The sequence below is a fragment of the Coloeus monedula genome, assembly GCF_965178545.1.
Source record: "Coloeus monedula genome assembly, chromosome: 6".
Taxonomy (NCBI): Eukaryota; Metazoa; Chordata; class Aves; order Passeriformes; family Corvidae; genus Coloeus; species Coloeus monedula.
The window spans coordinates 15,679,615-15,704,216 of record NC_138786.1 but is presented as its reverse complement, the minus strand read 5'-3'; the positions used below and the strand labels follow the sequence as shown (position 1 = coordinate 15,704,216).

Here is a 24,602-nt window from a genome sequence, read left to right as displayed (position 1 = left end):
TTCTGGATAGCATAGCAGAAATACAGCTCTGTGGATGAAATCTTGCTTCCCATTGACACATACTGTAACCCACACTTCATAAAGAGCATCCTAAGGGAAGCAATTGACTACTCATATTCCAAAATATGTTATGTACACAGCATGTTTCAACATGGATACAAAACTGTGGGGCAGCTAGGAGTCCATAAGAATATGTTTGGTGCCTTTGTGGTGACCTGAATTATAAATGTTATGAAATCAGGAGCTCCTGAAAAGAAAGAAATGCTTCAATCAAGACCTGATGAGACAATGTTTTTGAATAGTCCCAATTTGTGTTGCATAGTTGAGGAGGTAAATCACTGTCTTTTCATCCTCAGAATAGGACATACTATGAGACCTTTTATACCTGAAGCAATGGGAGGTTTTAAGGTGTGCCTCCCACAGATGCAAGTGCACCGCTGCCTGCTTCCATGCCACCCCAGATCATCATCATTTCTGCAGCATTATCTGGAGTACACAATGAAAATCTATCTGTGACCCCATTCTGGAGCTAGAAGTAGAAATTCTCTGCTTATGCAGGATCCGAAATGGTGTTTGCTTACCACTGTGGGGACCTGTTGATTAATGTCAGCTCCTGCCACGGTAACTCAGCCTGAGGCTGTGTGGTGTGAGGTGGAGTGGAGCCTTGGGATACATGTGAGCATGAGAGGTTTGTTTCTTCAGGTTGTTTTGTAGAGTGAAGCTCATGGCTGCAGACAAGTGATGCAAAATCCTCCCGGAATAATTGCAAAGCTCATCACCAGTGTGTGCTTTTTTTGTGTCACCTTCTCCAACAGAGAGCCGTAACAACTTGTGCATGTCTGCTTATCTGTCTAGACAAAACATTGCTCAGTGCATGTTCCCTCCCTGGGAAGATGATGAGAAGGCAAGCTGTTGCATCTTTTTTAGTTTACTATTTAAGGCTGTGTATCCATGTTGATGAGCACAGTATAGGAACCCAGACAGACTAAAAAACAGGACTGTTACCACTTTTTACTTGCATTGTTCACTTTTTATGCACCTGTGTGGATAGCTAGGGAGAAGGAGAGCTTGAAACTCTTATACTTGTGACATTTCAGTAATCTAAGCATGCCTCTAACATGAAGGGACTGCAGTTAGAGAGGTAGCAGAGCACTGAACTGGAAACAATGATATTTAATTGTTCAGGGTTTCCATTAGGGCCCATAATGGTGTAGCCCTGGATGGAAATAGGGCTCTAAGATCCTGTCTATGGATGTCCACACCCTTATCTCTACAAGTGTTTATTTCAAAGCCTAAATTAGAGGGTCTGAGGGATACTGTTGCTTTCTGAGGAAGCCGAGCAGTGCAAGCATAGCCTTTTTAAATGCATGAAAGAAAGCAAAATGCTTATACTTGGCATAATACCCTTGGGGCATGTATCAGGTTTGTGGCTGAAGATGATTGTTGAGACTGGTCTTGATATAATTTACTGTCTTTGAAATGAATGTGATAGTGGCTTTCCTAAATGGTTTTTTGTGAAGGCTCCAGGGCATAAGATTTGAGTCACTTAGTAAAGCAGGCTATCCCCAAATGAATGACATCAAAATGTTCCCGTTTGAACCTGGCAGGAAGCCAACAAATCACCCCTCTGCTTCAAGGTGCAAACCCATTCATTCATGAGAGCAGAATGCCAGGCCAGTCACTGGGGAGACATTAGAAACACACAGTAGTATTAGCATTATGACTGTAGAAGTTATTAATTTAACAAAAGAAATATGCCTTTTGTTTTTTTCCCAACAATAGCAGTGTGACAACACCAATTCAGATTATAGTGGTATGAATAGTAAACACTTTCAAAAGTGTGTGATACCAGAATGTGTTTGTTTCTTTTAATTGTCAGAGTCACTCTCTTATTGAAGAGGCTGTTTGTCTGTTCTAAATTATTGCCATTTTTTGATTATGCACTCTGGGACATTTAAGTATATTCTATAGCTGAAGTGTAAAGGCACAAAAATTATTATTAAGGTTTGGGAGCGGAGAGTTGGTTATCCTGTTTCAGAGAGTTCAAACCTGTACACTTCGATCTGCATCACTGTGCTGCTGACAGTTCTCCCTGCCTGTGTGGCCTGTGCATGGGCAGTCTAGGCCTTTAGCTCTTGAACTGTGGAATTACAGAGCTGCTTTGTGGATTTCCATTTTCAGTGCTAAAGGGAATTTGCAGCCTGGGATTAATTTGGGACAACCAACTCCACTGGAAGTGAACTTGTAGTCTGTTTATAAAAGCTCAAGGCAGCTCCCGAATTATCACCAGGCACTTGAAAATGTTCAGTGAAGAAAACAGCATAACAAAGAAATCTATTCTTTAATGAAAAGAAAAATTTAAATTGTATCTAATATTCAGTGGTAATCGGATGGACCTTCTGTAAGAGGGTTAAGAGGAAAGGAGAAAAGACAAAATCAAACCAAAGCAGCTTTGAATTGAGCCCTGATTGAAAGAGTACAATTGCTAATTATGTGTGGGTGTGATAGAAGTTAATATTCAGTGTCTCTGCCCTCTGAGGGTCTGCATTCGCTTAAGAGCTGTAATTTGACACCATATTTAATATTTTATTTTGAAGCAAACTCTCCTCGAGGGGCCCTAGCTGCCCTGAGAAATGGCATTTCATTTAACTTGATGTTTCACAGGAGAAAAAGGAAAAATGACACTGCCCAACAACACATCTTGTGTTTAAGACCTGTAAGCATTAGGAGAGCCATTAAGAATAAACCATTTGTGTATTTGATTTAGTAGTGGGAGTATGATTTAGATGTGGACAAGGGCATAACTACTCTTGTATTGGGAATTAAGAGCAACTTCCCCATTGTTAGCAGAGACATAGCAGTTTATATTGAGTGTAGGACCCTGGCAGTCAGACCCTGCCAGACCCTGCAGATGGTACAGTAGCTCCCATATACTTCCCATATGGTTGCTTTATCTGACAGTCCCTTACTGCTTCTGATGGCTCCTAGCAGTTCCTCTTTGTTGTCTTTCCAGAGCAGAGGGCCCGAGGATTTTTTTCTTCTTGCTCCCATCTGAGTGAGGCTCACACCTAATTCAGAGTGGTGTCAGCTGAGGTATCCTGAGCTGCTTTTCCCTTGCAGGTCTGTTTCGTATGAGCTGTTGTGGATTAGAGATTTGGTGTGAGGATCAGGTAAATTACCTTCTCCTACTAGGTGGGTTAGGTATATTGTAAAGCAGTCAATACCAGTGTGTAGGAACCTAGTATGAGAGGAATGCTGTCTGGAACATTTGGTTTCTTCCAGAAAGGAAGGAGTTGGTGACAGATCAAATGAAGTCCCCCAGACTCACCCTTCAGTAAAACAAAATCTCTGGTGTCAGGCTGCATCCTTCCCCCTCCAGGGGATGACTTTGTAGGCCAGCATCCTGTCTTTTAAAATTGTGTTTTGCAAATCTTCTGATTATTTGGAACAAAAAAGACTCTATGGAGGCAGGGGAATTCGAGAAGATTGTGAGTTTTGCTTTTTTCTTTCCCATGTTTCTTTTCCTCTGCAGTTATCATTTTTTTCCTGAACTACTTCTTGAGCAACACCACAGTGAGCTACTCTGTGGAGTGGGGAGTGGAAGTTGATATAGAAAGGCATTTTAATGCTGTATCACTTCACCCTCTGAGACTGGATTTTGTCTTTGCATTTCAGATCTGTAGAGTGCAAGCACATTTGCAGAGATTTGTACTAGAGTCACTAAAAAGTAAGACTGAACATTAACTAAGAACAGATTCCTTCTCACAGGGAAAAACAGGCTTCTTTTTTGAATCATTAATTTGGTTTAATAAAACAAAATCCTTATTTAGCTCATAACAAGCCCTCAGTTTTTCTGCTAACAGTAGCTGTGGGTTAAACATTAGTCTGAAAATTAATCACAGTTGTCCTCATATAGTCTGAAAGTTAGTTTCAAAAGCGTTTTTTCAGAAATTGATTTAATAAACTAGGAAACTTCTGGGCATTTTCTTTTTTCATGACTTATAAAATGTACTGTCCCAGAATTCTAATCACAGAAAAAATACTACTGTGGTAATTTAATTAAATGTTTATTTCCATGTGTACAGCCCATCCTAAGGGTAATCTGGACCCTCTGTAACCATGATAAACATGTTTCCCACCGTTGATAATAGAGTCCCTTTTCTGTACAAGAATTTAACAGGTAGTAGGAGATGGCTCCTGTTAGGCTTGAGCGTTATGGAACCTGCAATAAAATGGCTAGGATTTCCTCTTCATCTTCTTTAATGATGAAAGTTGGAGCTGGTAGACATTTCCACTGCAGCAACTCAGCTGAAGATGCCCTTAGGAACTGGAATCTATCCAGATGATATTTTCACTTATCATTGTGGCACTTCCCTGTGGCAGCCAGACAATTACAACACAGTAGCTGTTGGACTGTTGAAAAAATCACAGCAACTTGAAGGCTCTTCTAAATCACAGCAACGAGCCTTGTCCGTAGCCTGAGATTCACAGAAGTTATCAGCAAGCGCTTAACATCATTGACCGATTGGGAATCAGATGAGGTTTGCAACTTGTGTGATGGCCAGTCTCCTCCTGTTGAAAAGAGGGGGAGGCAGCTTGCCTTGCAGTCTGATATTTCTCTTCTCCATCCCTCTCTAGCAGCTTGCAGGCTTGCTTTTATATGTGACCCCGCGGTATCATAATAATGGTCCTGGGTGAACACGAACATTTTTTCTGCCTTCACCTCTCTTTCTCTCCTCCCACCCATCCCAGATGAAGTGGCAGGTGGACTGAGTGGGAGCAGTGTGAAATGAATGCAGAGAAAACATGTGACTCAGCAGTTCAGCAGGGAGCTGCTGAGTGGAAAGGCAACTATTCTCCTTGCGCACTCTGGCATCAGGTTGCTGTTCCCTCAGAGATGAGAAGAGGCCCTTTACGGATGGAGCCATGCAGCCCCCCAGCATGGCAAAGGCACTGCGTATTATTTTCAGCAGAACTTATTTCAAGTAAAGAGGAAAGTTTCTTCTTCAAGTTTGTTAGAAATGTTGCCAGTGAAAGGGGCGAAGCATCAGCTAGAAATACGTAGACCTCAGTTCTCTGCATGCCTCGCTCACAGATAATTCTGCATGACTTTACCCCTTCCTTTCTTTCTCTCTTGATGCGTCTGTCCCTTTTGGTAATCGGAGTTTGGCATAAGTGGCAGCCAGACTCCACCAGCTGAGCTTGGGAAGTGCAAGTCTACAGTACTTTTCCTGGTGAGTAGGTGACACCCCTTTTCCTGTCTGCACCATCAAAGAACTCCACAGAGAATGCTTGCCTTTCCCAGAAGGAGGTTGCTGGCTTTCCCCATGCTACATGCCACTCATGCACAAGTAAGTGCAAAGGAAAGTTGGTATTTGTGGGTTATCCTCTGTCACACAAGGATAAATTAACTTTCTTGTTCAGGATTAGGGAGGGACCATTGCAGAGCCTTCCTAAGGAGTTTTGTAGTGATGCAAAAAGTTGTGGTATTTTATTACCAATTCTGTTTGTCTTTTAGAATGGAGGACCGAAGTAGATTTTTCTCTATAGACTAATCAAGAGAATGGTAGACATTTTAAATCAGTGGCTGTACTTACTAAAATCTCAATTTTAAAGCTATAGTGTGCATCATTGTCACTGAATTTCCCCAACACGCGCACACAAAAAAAACAAGCATGAGGTGGTGTTCTCTTGAATCTCAGAGAGCCTGAAACAATGTCTCTGGAGAGCTGTGAGCAGCTGAATTGATGGGCATATCAACCCATGAATCAGAGTGAATGAAACACAGGTATTTCCAGTGTGATCTTTTTAGCAAAAATACTCAGCTTTCCCGAATAGAATCTTTGAATGTTAGAAATTTCAGTTGTTCCCCACACAGCCTCTTACCTGGCTCAGCTTGTTCTTACTGACTGGGGTAGATAAACTTAGTGCAAACTAAGAGCATTAGAAGTTGTAAGCTGAAATTAATCTCAGATGAAGTAACATAGGAGACTGACACCCACGTTGTTGGTGTGTAGGCCGAGTCTTGGTGAAGAATCTTCCATTCCTCCCTAATGTGTCAGAGAGGGTAGTTCCAGTTTCTTGGACCTCTTACTTAGATTGGTGGTATGTCAGGCTTATTTCTTTAAATTCTGTTACAGAGAGGAGTCTGATATCTGCAGTTGCAGTCTGCAGTCCTACAGAGGACCACAGGATGGATCTAACTGGCTTCCAGTTAGATACCAAAGTGATTTTAGGGTTGCTTTGGTGCCTTGCAGTGTTTAGTGGTGAATGTAGTGGGACCTATGAATCTGCCTGGCTTGTTGCTAGTGTTTGAATTAAGCTGTCTGATACTTTCTGAAGTAGCTCTCGATGTGGTTTTGCATTACAAATATAAGATCTACTAACCACAAGCTCTTGGCACCTAAAACTTGGACTTTTTCCAGAGTGGAATTGAAAGTACTGAGGCAATTACATAGCTGTAACTCCCCTCCATCTCCAGTCAGTCAGTAGTAGGTAGTTCTGGGGTGCATCTGGGGATGTTTTTCTTTGCAACTTTTAATCTGGATACTTTTTAGGCCTAGATGCTCTCCTCCTGAGCAGCATTTTACTCAGCCATTTGGAAAACATAAATTTATTGAACTCTTGTAAACAGAGCAGGTCAGGGAATCAAGCAAAGTACCAGTTGTCATGATCAGAAAGGTCAAAAAAAATTAATAATGGAGGAGTTAGAGAGAGAGAGATGCATTCTTAGGGTAACAGCAAATAGCATCCCCAGTTTTCAATACAGATCATTGTATCTTTAGTGGAAATTTTCAACATAACTTATCAGATGAGTCAGGAGTGCAGACAGAATCAAGAAGAAACAGACTTTCCTTGGTGGTGAATTTTATCTGTCTGTAAACAATAATGATGCAGCTCCTGTCATGTTTAGTACTTAATAAATTAGGTTGCTGTTCATGAAGAAGTTTGATAGAAGTTTCAGAGTCTGCAGAGTGAAGAACCTAAGTACACAAGTTATGCTTGCCATGCAAGTATGAGAGGTCCCCTTCCTCTTACCCCCTTCTTTCCATACCACTGCAGGGCGAAAGAAAGCTAAATATTCAGTTTCCATCCTTGTCATGCTGCAGTGGCAACCAAAAAAGAGAATGTTTTCTTAGCCAATACCTTTCTCCTGAAGCCCCATTCTTTGGATAGACAGGCTTTTTACCCTCTAGCACAAGCTGCCTCTTGTTCATGTGCACTCTGAGGCAGCTCATTCAGCTTTGATGTGTCTCTCCAACACCTGGACTTGCCTGCGATCAGGATGTCTTATGATGTGTGTATTTAACAAGGTCTTGACCAGATCTGTGAACTACGTTGCCCAGGGCTGTGTCCTGCGTGTACAGTTGAGGTGCACGTCAAAAGAAGCAGTGTACTTGAGACCTATCACAGTAGTGTGCTTTCATCTACTGCTCTTTCATCAGTAGCAGTTCGCCCTAGCAGTTAGATGGAAATTGGAGGCTGAGATTTCAGTAGGCAGTTGCATTTGGACATCTGAAGGTGCAGAAGCCATAAATGGACTTAAGACTCTGGTCTGAAATGCTGATAATCTTGATGGATGTGAGGTATTGCTGGCATGTTCATACTTTGTGATGCTTCCACACTGTGGTCCATTCCTATAAATTCTCACCACATACGACCATCATGAAGATGTGGACAGGTTCAGAGGGCAATGTACCTCAATACACCTAAAACAATTAGGGGCAATGCAGCCGAGCTGCTGTGGTGTGTTGGCTGCTGCAGCTTGAGACTTGGCAGAACAGGTGAGGCCCCTTTTGCTCTCCTGTCTTGTGTGTCTGGAAGGTAGAATCCGCCATTAATAAAATCTGTATTTCCCAGTGAAGAGGCAGCACCGTCCAACTCAGAAGCATAATTCCCACAAGGACAGTAAGATGGATGTGCATAAATGTCTAATAACTGTATGAGCACTGTCTTTTCACTGCTGGGGTACATTTTCTTTCTGTTACAAAAACAATTTTGTTGAGGAATAAGTCTTTCTCTCAAAAATACATTGTTAAATTAAGTCTGCCAATGGAGCTGTGCCAATTCCTTGAGCATTAGCACCCATGCACAAGAGAGGACACAAGTTCCTTCTAAAATGTTAACTTCATTAGGAAATATAGCCAGGATGTGAGGTTCTAAGAGGTTGTTTTTTGATTTTCTCTGAAGGCTTTAAGTATGAATCAGTTGAGTTAGAGAGCTGCTAATGCCTCACCCACAGCAGGATTTGATGGGATCGTGGCATGTTTGTTACTGTAAGGCTTTGTTGACTCGCTTATTATTGCTACAGTGCCTTTTAGTGTTTCAGCTACGACTAGTACTCTAAGCACTTGTTTTTCTGAGATTTATATAGGTGTTTTTTCTTTCTTGTGCCTGTTATGTACCCGCACATGAAGTCAGAAAAAAAAAGATATGGAGATGCAGGAAATTTAAAATGGGCATTGCCAGTTACAGAAGCCAGCTTTTACCTTCTGAGTGAAGAAAGATGTTTCCCTATATATATTATTCCATAATATAATAATATGCAGTGCTGTGCTGTGTATTTTTGACAGCTTGTTTTGGTGGCACTGCTTAAGGAAAGAATACAGGATGAATGGATCCCTGGCATGATCCAGAAAGTGCTTCTCCCTGAACAGCAAGGATGAGGTTAACTTTATGGTGCTGTTTTGAAATTTCAACTTGCTTTCACAAGCCATATGGCTGCTACAGATGTCAGAGACCTTTTAATTCTTCTGCCAAAGGATTTTTTTTCCTAGCAAGTGTAGTCTTGCTCCAAAGCAGAAGTACTCATGGAACTTGAATCCCCATCTCCATGATGCAGGAAATAAGGAGGCTATCACATGGATGCTACATTTCACTGTCAGTCAAATCACTAGCAGAGGAGAGGCTAAATTCACTCCTGGATGCAGCTCTCTCAGGACCTTCACATTCACCTTGACACAAGAAAGCTTCACTGATATCTCACTCATTACCTCATCTGCAACTGAAAGAATCCTGGGCCCATTAGGGCAAACAATACAGGAATATGGGATTGCAAGATGATGTGTGAGTGCTAATTGAAGTGTTGTGTAAAGCTGGCATAGTTAAACCAATACAGAAGCCTAGGTGGGGATCATTATGTTTGTTAGAATCTAATCTTTTGGCATCTGTAGGAGAAAAGTTTGAGTGGATTTTGGTTAATACTAGACCTTCTCTTTGTATATCCAAGACATGTATCTGTTCACTTTTATGTATGGATTCAGCCAGTTCCCCATTATTTTAGTTCTTGCACCTTTTGCCTTTTGTTGTGTTAGGGAAGATAACTCTTGATAACAGTGTCAATTCAGCAGAGCTGGGATCCTGGGCTCCTGTGTCCACAGACCAGGTCTCTCTCTACCTTATGCAGTGAAAATAATTGAAAGTAAGAGTGGTCTATTGTCCTTCATATAGGGCAGTTGTAAGGAGGAGAATATGACCCCTACAATTGTACGGGTGTTATTAGACAACGCTGGAATTCCAGGAACTGGACTTCTGGGCTGTGGAGAGGCACAGATCCCCATGGTTACAGACACAGGGCAGTGCCCTAACTTTGACATCTTTTTTCCAGAAGATGTAGTTAAGTGGCCTTCGCATCGTTGTATTATAGTCAGGGGTTTGTTTCCAACCAGAAATGACCTTGTAAAATCTCAGGCTGTACAAAACAAAGAAATGCTGTTTACCTGCTACATAAGGCATACATTACCTGGTCAGTTAAAAAAAATCTGAAATATGAAAAATTATGACTTATAAAAACCAGTTGAAAGCTCAGCGTGAAATCTGCATTCCTTGGCTCCTTGCATTTCTTGGTCTGGTTGTCTTCCCAAGGTTGCTTTAGTTTTGCACTGTGTATATTTTATCTTGAGCTTTGGGGAGGAGTATGCAAGACAGGAAATCATCAGAACTTGGAAAAACAGTAAATATGTTCATTAATCATTCTTAGGGACACAGGTACATTATTTAATGCAGATAAAGGAAAAGTAGAACTTAAACTATGTTTAGTGAAAATGGAAGGTTAGAGACTTCAGGAGCAAACAATAATAAACTCTAAGAAAGTAGATATTTTTGAAGCTTTAGATCTCAGCCACAGGTACATGTCTCTCTGCAAGGATGACAAAAATAGTTTCTGACACGAAGATTCTGTCCCTGCTAAATTTCAAATTCCTGTTCCAAAACACAGAACATAAACATCCCACAAAAATAGCAGGAAAAAATTGGCAATCATTAACAAGGGTTTTCCTCTCAATTCTTGTTCAAATCTAGTGAGACATGAAGCAGTTTAAAAGCTTGAAAATTTTCAGCATTAAGGACCGAGAGGTAGACTTCCCATGATCTCTTGAGCTATATTCCAGAAACTTCCTGCTTTTCTTGGAAAAGTGCTATTTTCAAGTGGTTGTGTTCTAGCATTAAAAAAAACAGCGTTAAAAGATGAATTCGTACTATGGCCAGACCCTCAGCTGATACACAGATATATTTCATTTGCCTAATTAGAGCTCTGGCTAGTTAATGGGTGCTTATCTGACTTAGAGTTACTATTGTGAGATATGTAGAGAAATGTTTGTTGAGAGGAACGTTTTATAGAAACCTTTCCTCAACAAACCATGGAAGGACCAATGATGTGGCCTTTCCCTGGGACACCAGAGGCTGGTTTAGGCTTAAGGCTACAGTGTTGTACACAGGGCAGCCTTGGGGCATTCCTCATGTACAAAGATGTAAGTCAGTAGTACTCACACCCAGTGAGTCTGATCTTCCACTCCTTTTCTCTTGTAAATGAATTTATATCTACACAGACTCTATTCAAAATACTGTTTCTGAGGGACTAGCCACACCAGTGGTTATTTCCACTGAACAGAACAGCATTGCACCATTATTAAATAGCTCTTGAGGATGAATTCATCCAAGAAGTAGGTTATTGGAATAAAGTCTATTTTATTAGTGCCTTAGGACACTCAGCTAAAACCCAGAGCCCCTGAGCACTATTCAGACACATAACATGAAACAGCTCTACCTCAGAAATTTATAATCGAACTAGACAAAGCAGACAAATAAAAGAAATAGAAAAATTGAGACGGGAAGGGGCAAAATGGGTTCTTTGCCATCATGTAGCTGCGAAGTGTGTAGCTAGGCAATAGCACAGGTAGCTTCTTTTAAAAAGTAAAAATTAAAAAGTGCAGCAATGTAAATGAGAATTTGTTAACAACAAAGCCCAGAATCGGCACCTCCGGAAAGAAAGGGAAAATAATTTATCCGCCCACACTCACTTTTTTCTGACGAAGGCAGGTGAATAAAGCTGCACTAATAGAGTGTGACGCTCACAATCCTGAGCTGCGCTTGCTGAGGCGGAACTGAGAGGTAACCATCGTCTCCAGGAAAACAATAGCCCTGCAGCCCCCGCGGTGCCTGCGGGGTCACATCCCATTCATCCCCTGCACATGTCGTTTTCACGTGAAGGTTGTTCCCGTCCAGCTGTTATGGAGTCAGTGGATGAAGCTGAAGGACAGCAAGGAGAGCTGAACAGGAAGGAGCAGTCCCTGAAAGCCTCCCAGAAAACGGCAGTGCTCGGTTGGCCTCCCCGGTGGAATGGATTAATACCTGGAGACAGCATGTATCTGTTTGTCCTCTCACAGATACTGGTAAGGCAGCTTGCCATAGCTTTGGGATGCTGGGACCCTTCTTTTAGGCTGCATTGGCTTGGGAGGTTTCCTCCTTATTCACTCTAGATGTAGCAGTGGGCATAGGTGCAGTCCTCATTTCTGCAGCCACCTCTCACGGCTTTGCCTTGAGAGCAGCCCCTGCCTTTTGATGTCCCAGACTCCCATCCCATTTCCTGCCTCTCTGCAAATGCCTCCTTTGCTGAATGACCGATATCCCAACAAATCCATTTTCTGTGGCTGATGTGTATGGGGGTAAAGACCCTTCACAGCTGGGGATGAGGTTATACCTCTCTGTGAGCGTGTTAAGTATAAAATCATTGCTCTTGTAGTTTATGCTAACTGTGGCGTGTGCAGCACCCTTAAGTGGTTCAAATGAAAAGTTTCCATGTGTGTATGTTGTGTGTGTATTTATAGTGATGCCTATGTGAAACATGGCTATTTGTGAGAGCTTTGAGAGAGGCCTTAAGAGTCTTTTAATAACATCCTAAATCCATGCAATTACTAGTTTGGATCTAAAAGTAATAATCCTGAAAGTTCAGAAGTCAGAGGAACATGTTGCTCTTTCAGTGTTGCTCAACTTGCTGTTTCTGGGCAGCCCTTTAGCTAGTGAGGGTAGGAGGGAGCCTGTGTAACTCGGTGATGCACATCTAGCTAATAGTGGCTGAGCTTGGAGCCTTCAGTCTTTTTATTCCTGTCAAGCTACAGCCTAGAAAATACCTGACTTCTTAAAGCAAAAGCGATAATCAACATGAAATCAGCGCTAACTAAATTAGTTAATTATGCAGTCTTGAAATGAAAATGAATGTGTGTATAATGAGAGATGCTAATTACGTCTTTTCTGATTGATTGCACAGCTTCTCTGCATGATGCTGTGGTACAGCACTTACGGGGCCATCCCAGCAGCTCAGAATGCCTTCGACCTGCTCTCTTACTTGCTTACTCCATTTAAACAGGTTTTTTCAGATCAAGGGGAGGTAAGTCCCTGTGCTGCTCTCTGGTTATATAGCTGATGTCAGTAGCCTTCGGTGGCACTTCTACATTAGAGTGACTTTTGCACTGTGGGTATGTCCTGAAATGGTAGAGGAGTGTTCTGAAAATAGATGAATATTTTATCTTTGAGATATTGGGCTAAATTTTTGGCTATGATGTTAGGTCAGCACGTCAGATTTTTCATTATGTGCAAATTATTGAAAATGAAACAAAGTAATAAGAAGTCATCTCATTAAGGTTTAGCCCACAGTAAGGGGAGAGCTGGAACTTCATTTCTTATGACAAATAGAAGCTTAAATTCTGGAAGAATAGATCAACCCACATAAAAGGTGTTAATCACACCATAGTCTCAAAAATCTGTTTTTGTTGAGTGTTTAGAACATATCTGTGTGCAGTAAATGTATTTCAAGTGTACTAGGTGCACAGATTCAGTTATATTTACAGAGCTACCCCAGTAAAATTGCTTAGCTTCTCACCATGACATGATGACATGTATACCAGAATGATTCATCTGATAAATTACTGGTAATTATACCCAGTGCAGATTTTTCTAGTGTGGACAGAACCTTAATTAAGTGGTGAACAGCTACTTTCAAAAATCAGATTAAATATATTTGCTATCAGGATGCTTAGATCCATTGTACATAATCTTTGAGGCAGAGGCTTTGCAGTGCTAATAGAAAATCTGATTCAGTGCCTCTTGTGATTGAAGTACAGTGGAGACTGTTTTCTCATATCAGTGTTTATGAGCTGCATGTCACCTGCTCTTTTGGGGTTTCTTGAAAGAAGCACTTTTTCTTTGCCCTTTTGCAGTTGGCTTTATTATGCACAGAGCTCTTCACAGACTATTGCCTGTGTCTTATTTGCAGTGGCTCAATCATTAACAAATTGTTGTTCCTTACAGAAAACCACTGATTTGTATAATTTTGACTTACAATAATTGTCCTTCACAGAGGAAACTGTTTCCTAGAATGCACCACAAGAACACCCCAAGTATGACTCTGTGCAGATGTTCATGCATATGTTTGAGGACTGTTTATTATAGCACTATTTATTGTGCAAATTTACACTTGAAAACAGTATAGGCAAATAAATCTTCTGATGTTAAAATAAGCAAATGGAAGCTCTTAACTCCAAATTTCTCATTAGCTGTACTAGCAGGAGAAAAGCGGAGTAAAATTCCTTGCTCACTGAAGCCCATTAGAATTGAATTTTGTACCTACTACTGAGAACAGGCTGAGCTACAAGACATCAGAATTAATTCCACTGCCAGTGGTGTGAATTAACCTGATGGTGTTTCACTGAATGCATAGAAAACACAGAAAACTCCTCTGTGGCTGGATTCTATTTAAAGATCCCCAAACCCAGGAACAGTACTAAATTTTGTTTAAAGCCGTTTGCCACTGTATAAAATCACGCTGACTGTAGCAATGAAGCATTGATCCAGTCTGCAAAATTGAATTGTGGATTCAGATCTCAGCTTTGGCAAAGCGTGAGGGTAGGAAGCAGAATTCCTGTTTGCCTTAGCAGTGAAATCTGGGATTTGGAGCTTCTGAGATGCTGGGGCTTAGAGGTGGTTTCACTTTCAGTCTTCTCCAAAGCCTGGCTTTTTTTTTTTTGTGGTGATGGCAGCTTTTCCGCAGGTGAGTATGATATCAGTAAATCTTCATGGGACATAATGCACACTTTGCCAAGAACATGCATGCAGACACTGTACTGTGCCCCTAAATGAATCATTGTCTATTCTGCTGTCTCACAGAGCCTGACTACAGTTGGGAGTGTTGTGGTATCATACATCCTGCTGTCTTTGGCTTCTCTAGGACTGCTATTTGTAGGATCTCTGGTAAGTTGTGATACAGCACAAACTATGTTCACGCCCTTTTTCAGTGAGTTTTTAGAAGATGTCTAATTCATCCAAAGTTGTTGGTGTTATGCCTAAGTTGATTGTAAAGCACTGTTTTTGGAGCTGTTTCTATATAATTATCTCCTTGCTTTATGTGGAGGAATCAACCTTACTCAATTTCTTGATGAATTTGGGATTGCACTGATGGTTTTTATTCTTTCCATCCACAGATGGGCAGACTGTTTGCTCTGAAGTAGGAGGGATGTGGTCCATTAACAGGACCATCATCCATTGATGTCAGTGGCAGAAGGAGCTGTTCAGAGTGCCGGTGTACTTCTGAATGTGAAGTCCTGTTAGATGTAGGCCAAGGCCCCAGCTGCACAACAAGCTTAAGTGGCATGACTACAATTAATCTAGTTAGCTGTCAGCTGTTGGGGAGCAGCAGTGTATTGTGTTTCTCCATTGGTTGTGTAACTGGCACAAAGTTGTGTGGTAGATGGGAGAGCTATGGAGAACTCTTTCTTGTCAGGGAGCTCTAATTGGATGTGGCTTTTCAAACCCCTCTATGCTGTTCCCTTAGAGTGGGAGTGCAGCTACTGAACATGCAGGCAGAGCATCACCTCCTGTCCTTACAGAGGTGCACCCCAGGTAGCTCAGGAAGTTGGAGTTGTGCTACACACATGCTGTTTGAGTGATGCAAAGTATAATGAAGTACATCCTAGAATCATGGGACAGTAGGTGGGAAGAGATTGCTAATCGAACATCCTGCTTGGAGCAGCAGGGCTGTTGCCAACACTCAGTATGGTCAGCCATGAATTTTTCCATACAGGTTTTTAAAACCTTCAGGGATGGAGATGTATAATCTCTGTGTGTGCCTGTGCCACAGCTGCATGGCACTTTTGGGGAATAGTCTTTTCCAAGTGTCTTCTCCAAATTTCACAAACATAAATGTCCGAGTTGAATTTCTGCAGGCTCTTGTGGCCATTGTCCCTTGTGGTGTCAGCTGCATCCCTGGAGCTGCCCTTGCAGTAGTTGCAGGCCACTGTTAGATCACTCCAGCTTCCTCTTTGACAGGTTGAAAAAGCCCAGTTCCCTCTACCTTTTTCCACCCCTGACGTCCTTTGCAACCCTCTACTGGGACCACTTCAGTTTTTCCATATCTGTCCTAAACTGGAGGAACCAAATTTGTATACAGTATTCAAGGTACAGTTTCATCAGTGCCAGGGAGAGGGGAATACATCCTTTGATTTGCTGGCCACACTCCCTGCTGGGAAGTAATGCCATATTATGTGCCATGGTTAAGTTCACTCAGAGGCAGCACAGTGGCAAAATCTTCTGTTTAACGTGTCAGGAAAAACGTACTTTCTAAAAACCATTCACAAGGCAAAGTAATTATAGTTAATGCCTCCATTATTGTGATCACTGATGTAGCCAAGAAAGTTAGCCAGGTTTATGCAATTTTCTGCTTTTTTGATGCTGCTGTACCTTATCCAGATAATTTTGTCCTCTAAAATAAACTTCTGGTAATTCTGTAATAGCAAATACTAAAGGAAAAAAAAAAAAAAGCCATCTAAGAATTTTCCAGGCAATCTTGCTGCAAGACATTCTGGGCTGAAAATCTGAATAGCAGGGGTGTGATTTTTTTTTTTTTTTTTTTGCATATTCAACTATTTCTCAGTGGATGAAAACATTTATTGCTGACCCATTCTTAGCAGAGAAGGTAAAATTACATGAAAGCTTTCTGTGGCCAAAAATTCTGATCTCTATTTGGACAGCTTTGCATGTGAACTCCTTACAAGTAAATATGAATACCAGTGTAGATTAAGGTAGACTTTGCACATTTTTGTGTTGGTTAAAACTTGTGTATAGAAAAACGTTTTCTAACAGTTTCCATGTAGGCAAGCTTGCACTGGTTTCTATTCCTGTGGTCTGTGCTAAGAGTTTTCTAGCTGCAGTAGAGGCACAAATGTCACTCTGTGTCACCCTGCTCTTTGGATAAGTGGCTGGGCAACAGAGTACAAGAAGTGTCCTGTGAGTTCTGACCAGTCTTGCCCAGTATGTTCTCTTTAACATGGACATTAGGAAGGAGAGACTGTTCAGAGACAGGACATGAGCCTTGTCCCTTCCCGCCTCCTTGCTACCTTACTCTCAGATGCCTGAGGTTGTGCTGCTTTGCAGTTTGCTAAAATCTGCTTTTATCAGTATTTGCAGAAGGTGGTATAACATAGTCATTGGCAGAACATTGAAAATGGTGATTGAACCAGGCAGAGTTTCTACAGTCCCAGCCTGGTGGACAACAGATTGTTGCATGAAGACAGTTTTCTTTATCTTCCCCTTTGTCTCAGCTGAGTGATCTGTCTCCCCTTCTCCCCTTAAAATGGGTTTTAAGCCATGTGCTACCTAGAAGAGACCTTGAAGGAATCTTTTCCTTTGAGGAGTGCCTTTGTGACCAAACTGTTCTTTCCCAATGTTGAAATTGACACTGTCCTGTGTGACCTCCTAATGTGCTTTAGTAGCCTAGGAAGAGAAATTTGACCTTTTAAAGTGACACTTTTCTAAATTCAACTGGGCATTTTAAAGCTATGTAAGAAGAGGACAGAAGAGGCTTTTACTGTGGAAAATAAGACCTGTTCTTAGTCTCAAAGGGATGCATGACAGTGCAGTATAGTTTGTATGGCATTAGCCTGAGTGATACTGCTCCTAGTTCTGTGGTAGATGAATGAAGTTGGCCTAAGGTTCCAGATCCTGGAATTCAGAGATGGGCTTGGAGTTTTTAACCGGTTTTAACTGAAGTCTGTGTAGAGGACTTGTACTCTACTGATGTGACTTCCAAATCATCTAGTCTACCACAGCATCTGTGCAAACTGATACAAAAAGAAATTTTTTATATTCCTGCAATTTCAAACCTTTTGTTAATTTGTAATATAAACTTTGATATTGCATTTGTGTCCTGTAACTTCCCAGGATTCATTATTTAATGTTATACCATATTTAAATCAGATAATTAGATTATAGCACAGTCTTTGCCCCTGGCCAGGAACTGATATGGGCAGCCTCAGGATCAGGTACATCAAAATTTAGGCCTCTTTAAAAAGTGATGGGTTTATACATAAATTCAGAGTACAGTGCCAGGTTATTAAAAATGTTTAGCTCAATTATATGTACTCAAGACAGCTATATGTAAATTTCAGATGGAAAGCCATTAAATCAGGAGAGGTATGATTTGTAGAATACAATAGCAGACTTTTATTTTGTAAACAAGCCTGGGAAGGATAAGAAACTGAACAAAAGGACAGTGGTATCACATTGGCTTGCATATGATGGTCACAAGCACATTCCACTTCTGCTGTATCCCTGAGTTAAGCCTGGCCAGCTCTGTGGAAACCTCTGTGGCTGAAAGCAGGTTTGAATGGGTAGATGTGAATCCTTGTAACGTGCACCACAAAGCTGCTCCTGCATGGAACATTCCTGTTCTCTTCAGTACTCTCCAATTCTAATGCAGAGGCCTGGGATGCTGTCCTAAAGGCCCATGCCCTAGGCTGTATGGAAGGGCTGGCTACAAGCAGAAACTTTAAAATGTTTGTTTCCTCCAGTTTTGGCATCTACTCAGAGCCCAACCAGACCCTCCCTTTCCGCTGCAAGAGGACAGACGCCAATCTGTGAGCCGGCAGCCTTCCTTCACGTACTCAGAGTGGACAGAGGATAAAAATGAGGATGACTTCCTAGATTTGGATCCCGTACCAGAGACTCCAGTCTTTGACTGCGTAATGGACATTAAAGCGGAGACAGACCCAGCTACTCTGACGGTTAAATCCGTGGGCTTGCAAGAAAGGTAGGGTAGATGTGACTAATAGGGAAAAGTCTGCTCCCAGATTTGATGGGTTTAGGAGTTCTGTGCCTAGTAGGAAGTTTCATTGCCTTTGTGTATGTCACTTTAAAATGTGGATTTAAAGTCAAGCACGTGCTTTATATCCCGTCCTGTTTTCAGTCCAGTCATAAATACAAGTGTGTTAGCTAAACAACACACAGTTCTTAGACAGCTGTCAACAAGTGCTCTTCTAAAGCATGGTTTCTTTACACTGAATACATCTATTTGTGTTGTATCAGTCTCTCACCATTCATTAAGACAGCAACTGCATAGCATGAAATTCCCCTATAGGGCAATGAAAGCTTTTACTTCTGAAAGAGGTGGGTCTTGTTGGTTTGGTTTTTTTCCCTGTCACTCATGCTGGAGGAAGCAAACTGTAGAAAAAGTGGTAGTCTTCAGTATTTTATTATATGTAAAAGAGTTAATTCAGAAGTAAATGAATTTGATTCAAATGAACCCAGCAATGAAATTTTGGGGTGAGCTGGTGTTCACTGCTTGAACCATAAGGGCAACTTGAAAAGAGGAGTTTCTCAGGCAAGTCAGGAGCATCTCAGAGAGATTCACAGCTGGGAAAGGGCAGTTTTAAGATGAAAAGAAAATCTTTTTCTGTTTTGTGTCCTTTTTTTGTCTTAGTGAAATAGAAAAATGGTCTTGATAGAATTCCTGTGAAGAAACTGTGCAAAAGTGATGATGTTATGAATAAGAATGAAATTACTGAAGGGCCCAGCATAGCAAAGTACCACCTTTCTTTATTTCTCAGTTTTCAAGCTTAATTGGAGTGCTAACCATAGTTAATTCTCATCTCTAAAGCTTAAAACAAAGGACAGAACTTCGATTTTAAGAATACGATGCTGACTTTCCAAAGCACCTCAGGACACAGTAAAACGGAGTGTTACAGAAGCGGCTTTCAATTTGCACTCTGTGAGCTTAGAATGTTTTTTCTCACGTAATGGTTTGTTATAACATTTTCCTAAAATCTTACACCTTTTATTGTTTTATTCTACCTTTATATGAGAGCACAGTAACCTCTGGGGCTTATCCCTGAAGCTGCTGCTATCAGAGAGTTCTGTTGGTTTTTCTTTATAGGCAAGACGGGGCTTGAAATACGTGAGTCATTTGTGTTCTTCACTATCCCTGATTTCATTCCATTTCTGTCACTTTGAAGATGTGACATTTCTCCTCAGATGACTGCTAGCCTACACGAAAGATACTGACTGTATCAAGAGAATTGGGGAGTATCACTTGGGGAATAATCAATTGGTTAAAGTAATGAATTACAATGAAAAACCTGTCAAATAACAAGAAGTGGAAGAATGAAAGCAATTGCTTGAAGTTCTCGCACTAGATACAAAGTGTACACTTAAGATATAAACTAGTTTTTAACATACACGTGTCCTTGAGAAGACAGACATCATTCCAGGTTTGAGCTGTGCCCTGACAAACTTCATTTACATTACACATTGGTCACTTTCCCTTTGTTTGGTGTTGTGTTAAATTACCCACCCATGCCTCTTTGGCATCCATTCTGGTTCTCTGTCTTACTTCCCTCTCATTCTTTAGCCACCTGTGCAATTAAAAGGGTGGTCAGCAGCTAAATTCAAACACCACTCTATGTTGCTGAAGAAGAAATAATCTCATTTCCTCATGCTGAAGAACTATTTATGTAGGTAGCCTCTTCCACCTTGAAAGAACCAAAAGCAGTCGTTGTCAAATGCATCTGTTTTGGGGGAGAAATGTGGTAGCTGCTCAATAGCACAAAGGAGGGTGAGGTTGAAATCCTTTGGAAGGTGTCACTAAAGATTCCATGCCTGCCACTAGTGGCATTTCCCCATGGCTGTAAACCACAGCAGGAGGCTGGCTGCAAATTCTTCTGGACAAACTCCTGAGTCCAGGAAAGGGCTGTGATCCAAGTAATGACTTCTGTCCCCTCTCTGAGCTGGCCGTGCCTGTGTGCTTACAGGGTTTTTAATAGCTCCTGCACACACCTTCTAACTAGATTTTTCAAGCTGAGATTCATCAAAAATAGGTTTACTGTGTGGATGTATAGAACCTTTACCTAGTAATCATCATATTGTGTAGCTTTATTATTATGTTAAAGATATTTAAATATAGATTCGCTGATGGCTTTTGAATCTTACTTTTGTCTATCATATGTGAGATTAACAGAAGCTCAGAAATGCTTTAAAACTTTATTCAATAATAGGCATTTTGATTTCTTTGTTTTATTGTGTGGCTAACTTAGAGTAAAGCCACTAATAATTCTACGCTAAAGAGTATCTCTGCTTTTAATGTAACTGTTAAAACGTCAGGACCTTCATTTTACATTTTTCATGATGTACAATTGTGGAAAGAACACTTTTAAGATAGAAAAACGATTCACTGCAGTGGTTGGCTTTTCTTGTCTTTAGTAACGTTGAACTGGTAGTTTATCCCAAGATCTTACTCTGGGGATGTTTCGGTGTACAAAATAATCTTCTGGTCTTGTCTACTCAAGAAGCATCACCCATTTTCTTACAGATACTGACCAAAATATCCCCATAGAACCAGCTGGGTGGCTTTCTGAAGTTCTTCATTTGTCATTGCTGACAGTGATGGGTCTGTTGTAAGCAAACTTTGGCCGCTCTGTTTTTCAGGAGAGGTTCAAATGTTTCACTCACACTGGATATGTGCACCCCAGGCTGTTCTGAGCAAGGCTTTGGCTATGTCATGTCCCCACGGGAACAGTCAGCCCGAGAATACCTCCAGACAGCATCGAACATCCTTACTGAGGAGGAGCTGCACAAGAAGGCACTGGATCCTTTCATACTCCAGGCAGAGTTCTTTGTGAGTGTCTGACCTCTCTCTTCTAGGAGCATCAATAAAAATGGGATGTTGTCTCTCCATAGAAGACCTTGGTATTATTTTCTGCTGGTCTAAAAGTAGTACATGCAAACTCCACTTCTGTCGGTGAAGCATTTAATGCAATTCCCAAATTTGTCATCCCTTGCTGACATATATTACGTTTTTAACACACACACAAAAAAAAAAAAAAAAAAAAAAAAAAAAAAAAATCACTAGAGTATAGAAGAAAAGCCACATTTGCTATAGGCATAACTTCTTGAAATGTGTCTGGAGCTGCCCTAGGGATGAAATTAGTGCTAATCCACCCTCTTTGCTGTTGAATGCTTAATGTGGAACTACTTTGCAAATCTAAATGTTCTTAGGTTACCTGAAACACAATGTGGCTCTGTCATTCAGCAGGAGCTATAGAAAGTATGTATTACTGGAGGGGGTTTCTGCACAAAAATAATTTACTAGTTGTCAGCTTCTCTGTCAGTTGCTTTTGGGATTCTGAAAATGTTTCCTTGGCTTACTGTATCTGCTAATACTTGGGCAAAAAGATTCTTTGCCTCATTTTGGAAAAAATACACTTACACAGCTGAAGCAAGCAGTCGCAAATTTGATTTCTAAGTAGTTTAGGATAAAGGTCAGATACATTTTAGAGTAGTGAGTACCCTAGCTTTTTAAATCTTTGCATGTTATTTAGTTTCTTCCCTAATTGGTTGAGTTCCATGTGTCATGTTTGTCATGTTTATCATACCTGACAAAAAAAAAAAAAAGTATGCAAAATGCTGCAGTGGCTGCATTATGTGTATTAGTCAGGGCTGTAGATTCCTGCTCAAGATGGGAGGTAACCAAGGCTCAGACTTTGCATGCTGAGGTGTTTCAGAGCATGTGATCAAAAGCTACTGAAGTTAATACTGCCATGTCAAATATTCTCTTAAGCATGAAATCTCAGCAGAGCAGGATGAAGATTGTTTTGCAGCATTACAGCCCTTTCAGCCTGTCCTCTTCGTGACCTCTAAGTGTCTGAAAGGGAAAGACTAACACTCTGATTATCACTTGCTGTCCTCCCTCCTTGTGCAGTTTCAGGGGTTTTTTCACTTTACAAGAAGAAGGGGATAGTCTGGGCCTCTGTTTTAAAACAGAACACGAGGTATCTGTGGTCTTTAATTCACTTAGTGCAGTACAAGTTGAAGGAAAGCAGCTTTTGTGTAGGCAAAGCCCTGATTCTTTAAAGCATCTCTTGCTCTTTTAGGGAGGGAATGTTCACTTGGTGTCTGAACTGACTGCTAAACTAGTCCACACACAGTTTAATCAGTCTGTGAGCTACACTGTAGCTTTCAAGCAAAGATAATAATGTTTGAAGTAGGAAAAAAATATGCTTCATTTCTGTGAGAGATTTTGAATTAGGCGTCCTGGTGTTCATAGAACTGCCAAGGCATCCCAAGCTATTTTCATTTTTTAATGAAACCTGAAAGAGCACAAAACTCTGTGCAATCAAAATGTCATTTCTGTAATTAAAATTTGTAAACTAGTTCTTTTTTTATGAAACAGTTACCACCAGCTAGCTCTTTATCCTGTATTTTCACTCTGTCTAACCTACTTGGTTTTCAAAGTCCAGATCCCTGATGAAGCAAGTAGCTGTTTCATTTTGGAAGAAAAGTCAGAATGGACGTTTGCAGGGCTAAATCCTGAAATTCTTACTAAATTTAGAGTTTTTACTCAGACAGGAGTCCTGTTGATTTCACCAAGAATTGGCTAGCATGGTGAATGACTTAAGACCCAAAAACGGCCCATGGAGCTTGGCTCAAGAAGAGTTTGGGTTGACTAAATACCAAGGAACAATTGAGAAAAATATGAAAATTTTGTTCCTATGCAGTTCTCCAAATTGATAGGAAATTGCTTCAGCAAGTAATGTGTCCTTATTTGCCTCAGTAAAGCCAACAGTATGCTCAGTGCTTTGTAAGAGATAGAGCGGAGATAGCCTTCTAAGGTTCCAGAACTGACCTCAAGTTGTTCCAGGGCAGGTTTAGATTGGATATTAGGAAAAAATTGTTCTCTGAAAGGGTGAAGCACTGGAACAGGCTGCCCAAGGAAGTGGTGGAATCACCATCCCCAAAAGTGTTCATAAACATGTGGATGTGGCACGTAGGGACATGGCTTAGCGGTGAATGTGGAGGTGCTAGGTGAAAGGTTGGACTCAATGACCTTAGAGGTCATTTTCAGCCTTAATGATTTTATGTTTCTACAGTCCATAGCTCTGCTATCTTAATTTTTGCTCAGAGTGAGTCTTGTCTTACTCGAGTCCTGTAGTGGTCTCTCAAATCCAGTGTGCAGCAGCTGGGATGACCAGCTCTGCCTGCCAGTCCCCATGAGCCTTATCTCTGCTGAGCCTGGTGAACACATCCCTTCTCTTCACCTGCCCACTGACTCCAACTGGCAGAAGGTTCCTGTTTGTTCCTGCCTGGCGTTGGCTGCTTCTTGCAGGGGATGAGCAGTGGAGAACAGGAGGCCCCTCCATCTTTGCGTGTTCTGCGCATCAGCGATGAGGAGAGCAGGCAATCCCTGAATTCCCCTTTGCTTTCCTTTCCCATGGAGTTTGACAGCACGATGAGCAAAGCAGTGATGCTCCCCCACCTCCATGGAGTTAGGTCAGCACGCCAGCCTGTCATAATGTGTGTCATACTTTGTCGCTGGTGCAAGTCCCTAGCAAATTATTAACTTCCACCCTCCGAGAGGAAGCGATGTGAGTCAGAAGGGATGGTGCTGAGGTCCATCCTCTTGGAGCAGTGTCTTGCGTTCCACCTCTTGCATTGCTCTGTGCCTACACTTGCAATTCAGTTCTAATAATATTAGGAGTGAACATGTCATGCGTGTTACTCAATGAATTAGTCACTAGGAGCTTTTTCACATGAAGGATTGCAGAAAAGAAAGCCAGTGACAGTAAAAGGAAACATCAATCATACTTTGGTGGTAAGTTGCTAGAAGTACTGTACAATATGTCCCAGCTGACTTCATCACTTTGCCTCCCTCGCAGGGAGGACATAATGGGCTTGGAGTTTTTATACCTCCTGTGAATCTAATAATACTACCTACTGTCTCTTATGTTTTCGTGGGTTTTCTGTTTTTCTTTTTTTTAATAGGAAATTCCAATGAACTTTGTTGATCCAAAGGAATATGATATTCCAGGCTTAGTGCGTAAGAATCGCTACAAAACAATTCTCCCAAGTAAGTTTCTGCTTTTTAAGTCACTGAGGCAGGGTGGTTTATTCCACATGCTGGAGGGCTTTGCATTTTCCTTTCCAGAGTGCATGAAGTGTACTGCCACCACGATGTATTGTCCAAAAGCCATGTTTATGGAGCAGCAGCATGGCTTCAAAGCATAAAT

At 41.2% G+C, this 24,602-nt stretch overlaps 1 protein-coding gene across 1 annotated transcript in view; it reads left to right on the top strand.

The window, feature by feature from the left end:
- Window positions 1–24,602, top strand: part of PTPN5 (protein tyrosine phosphatase non-receptor type 5) — a gene marked incomplete at both ends in the record, with an annotated part of 53,928 nt that overhangs the window by 10,379 nt on the left and 18,947 nt on the right. Inside the window, 6 exons of the mRNA XM_082283548.1 lie at window positions 11,503–11,669; window positions 12,545–12,664; window positions 14,440–14,523; window positions 18,117–18,355; window positions 21,025–21,214; window positions 24,358–24,442. Coding sequence (XP_082139674.1) covers window positions 11,503–11,669; window positions 12,545–12,664; window positions 14,440–14,523; window positions 18,117–18,355; window positions 21,025–21,214; window positions 24,358–24,442 — 885 coding nt within the window. The remainder of the gene's footprint in view (window positions 1–11,502; window positions 11,670–12,544; window positions 12,665–14,439; window positions 14,524–18,116; window positions 18,356–21,024; window positions 21,215–24,357; window positions 24,443–24,602) is intronic.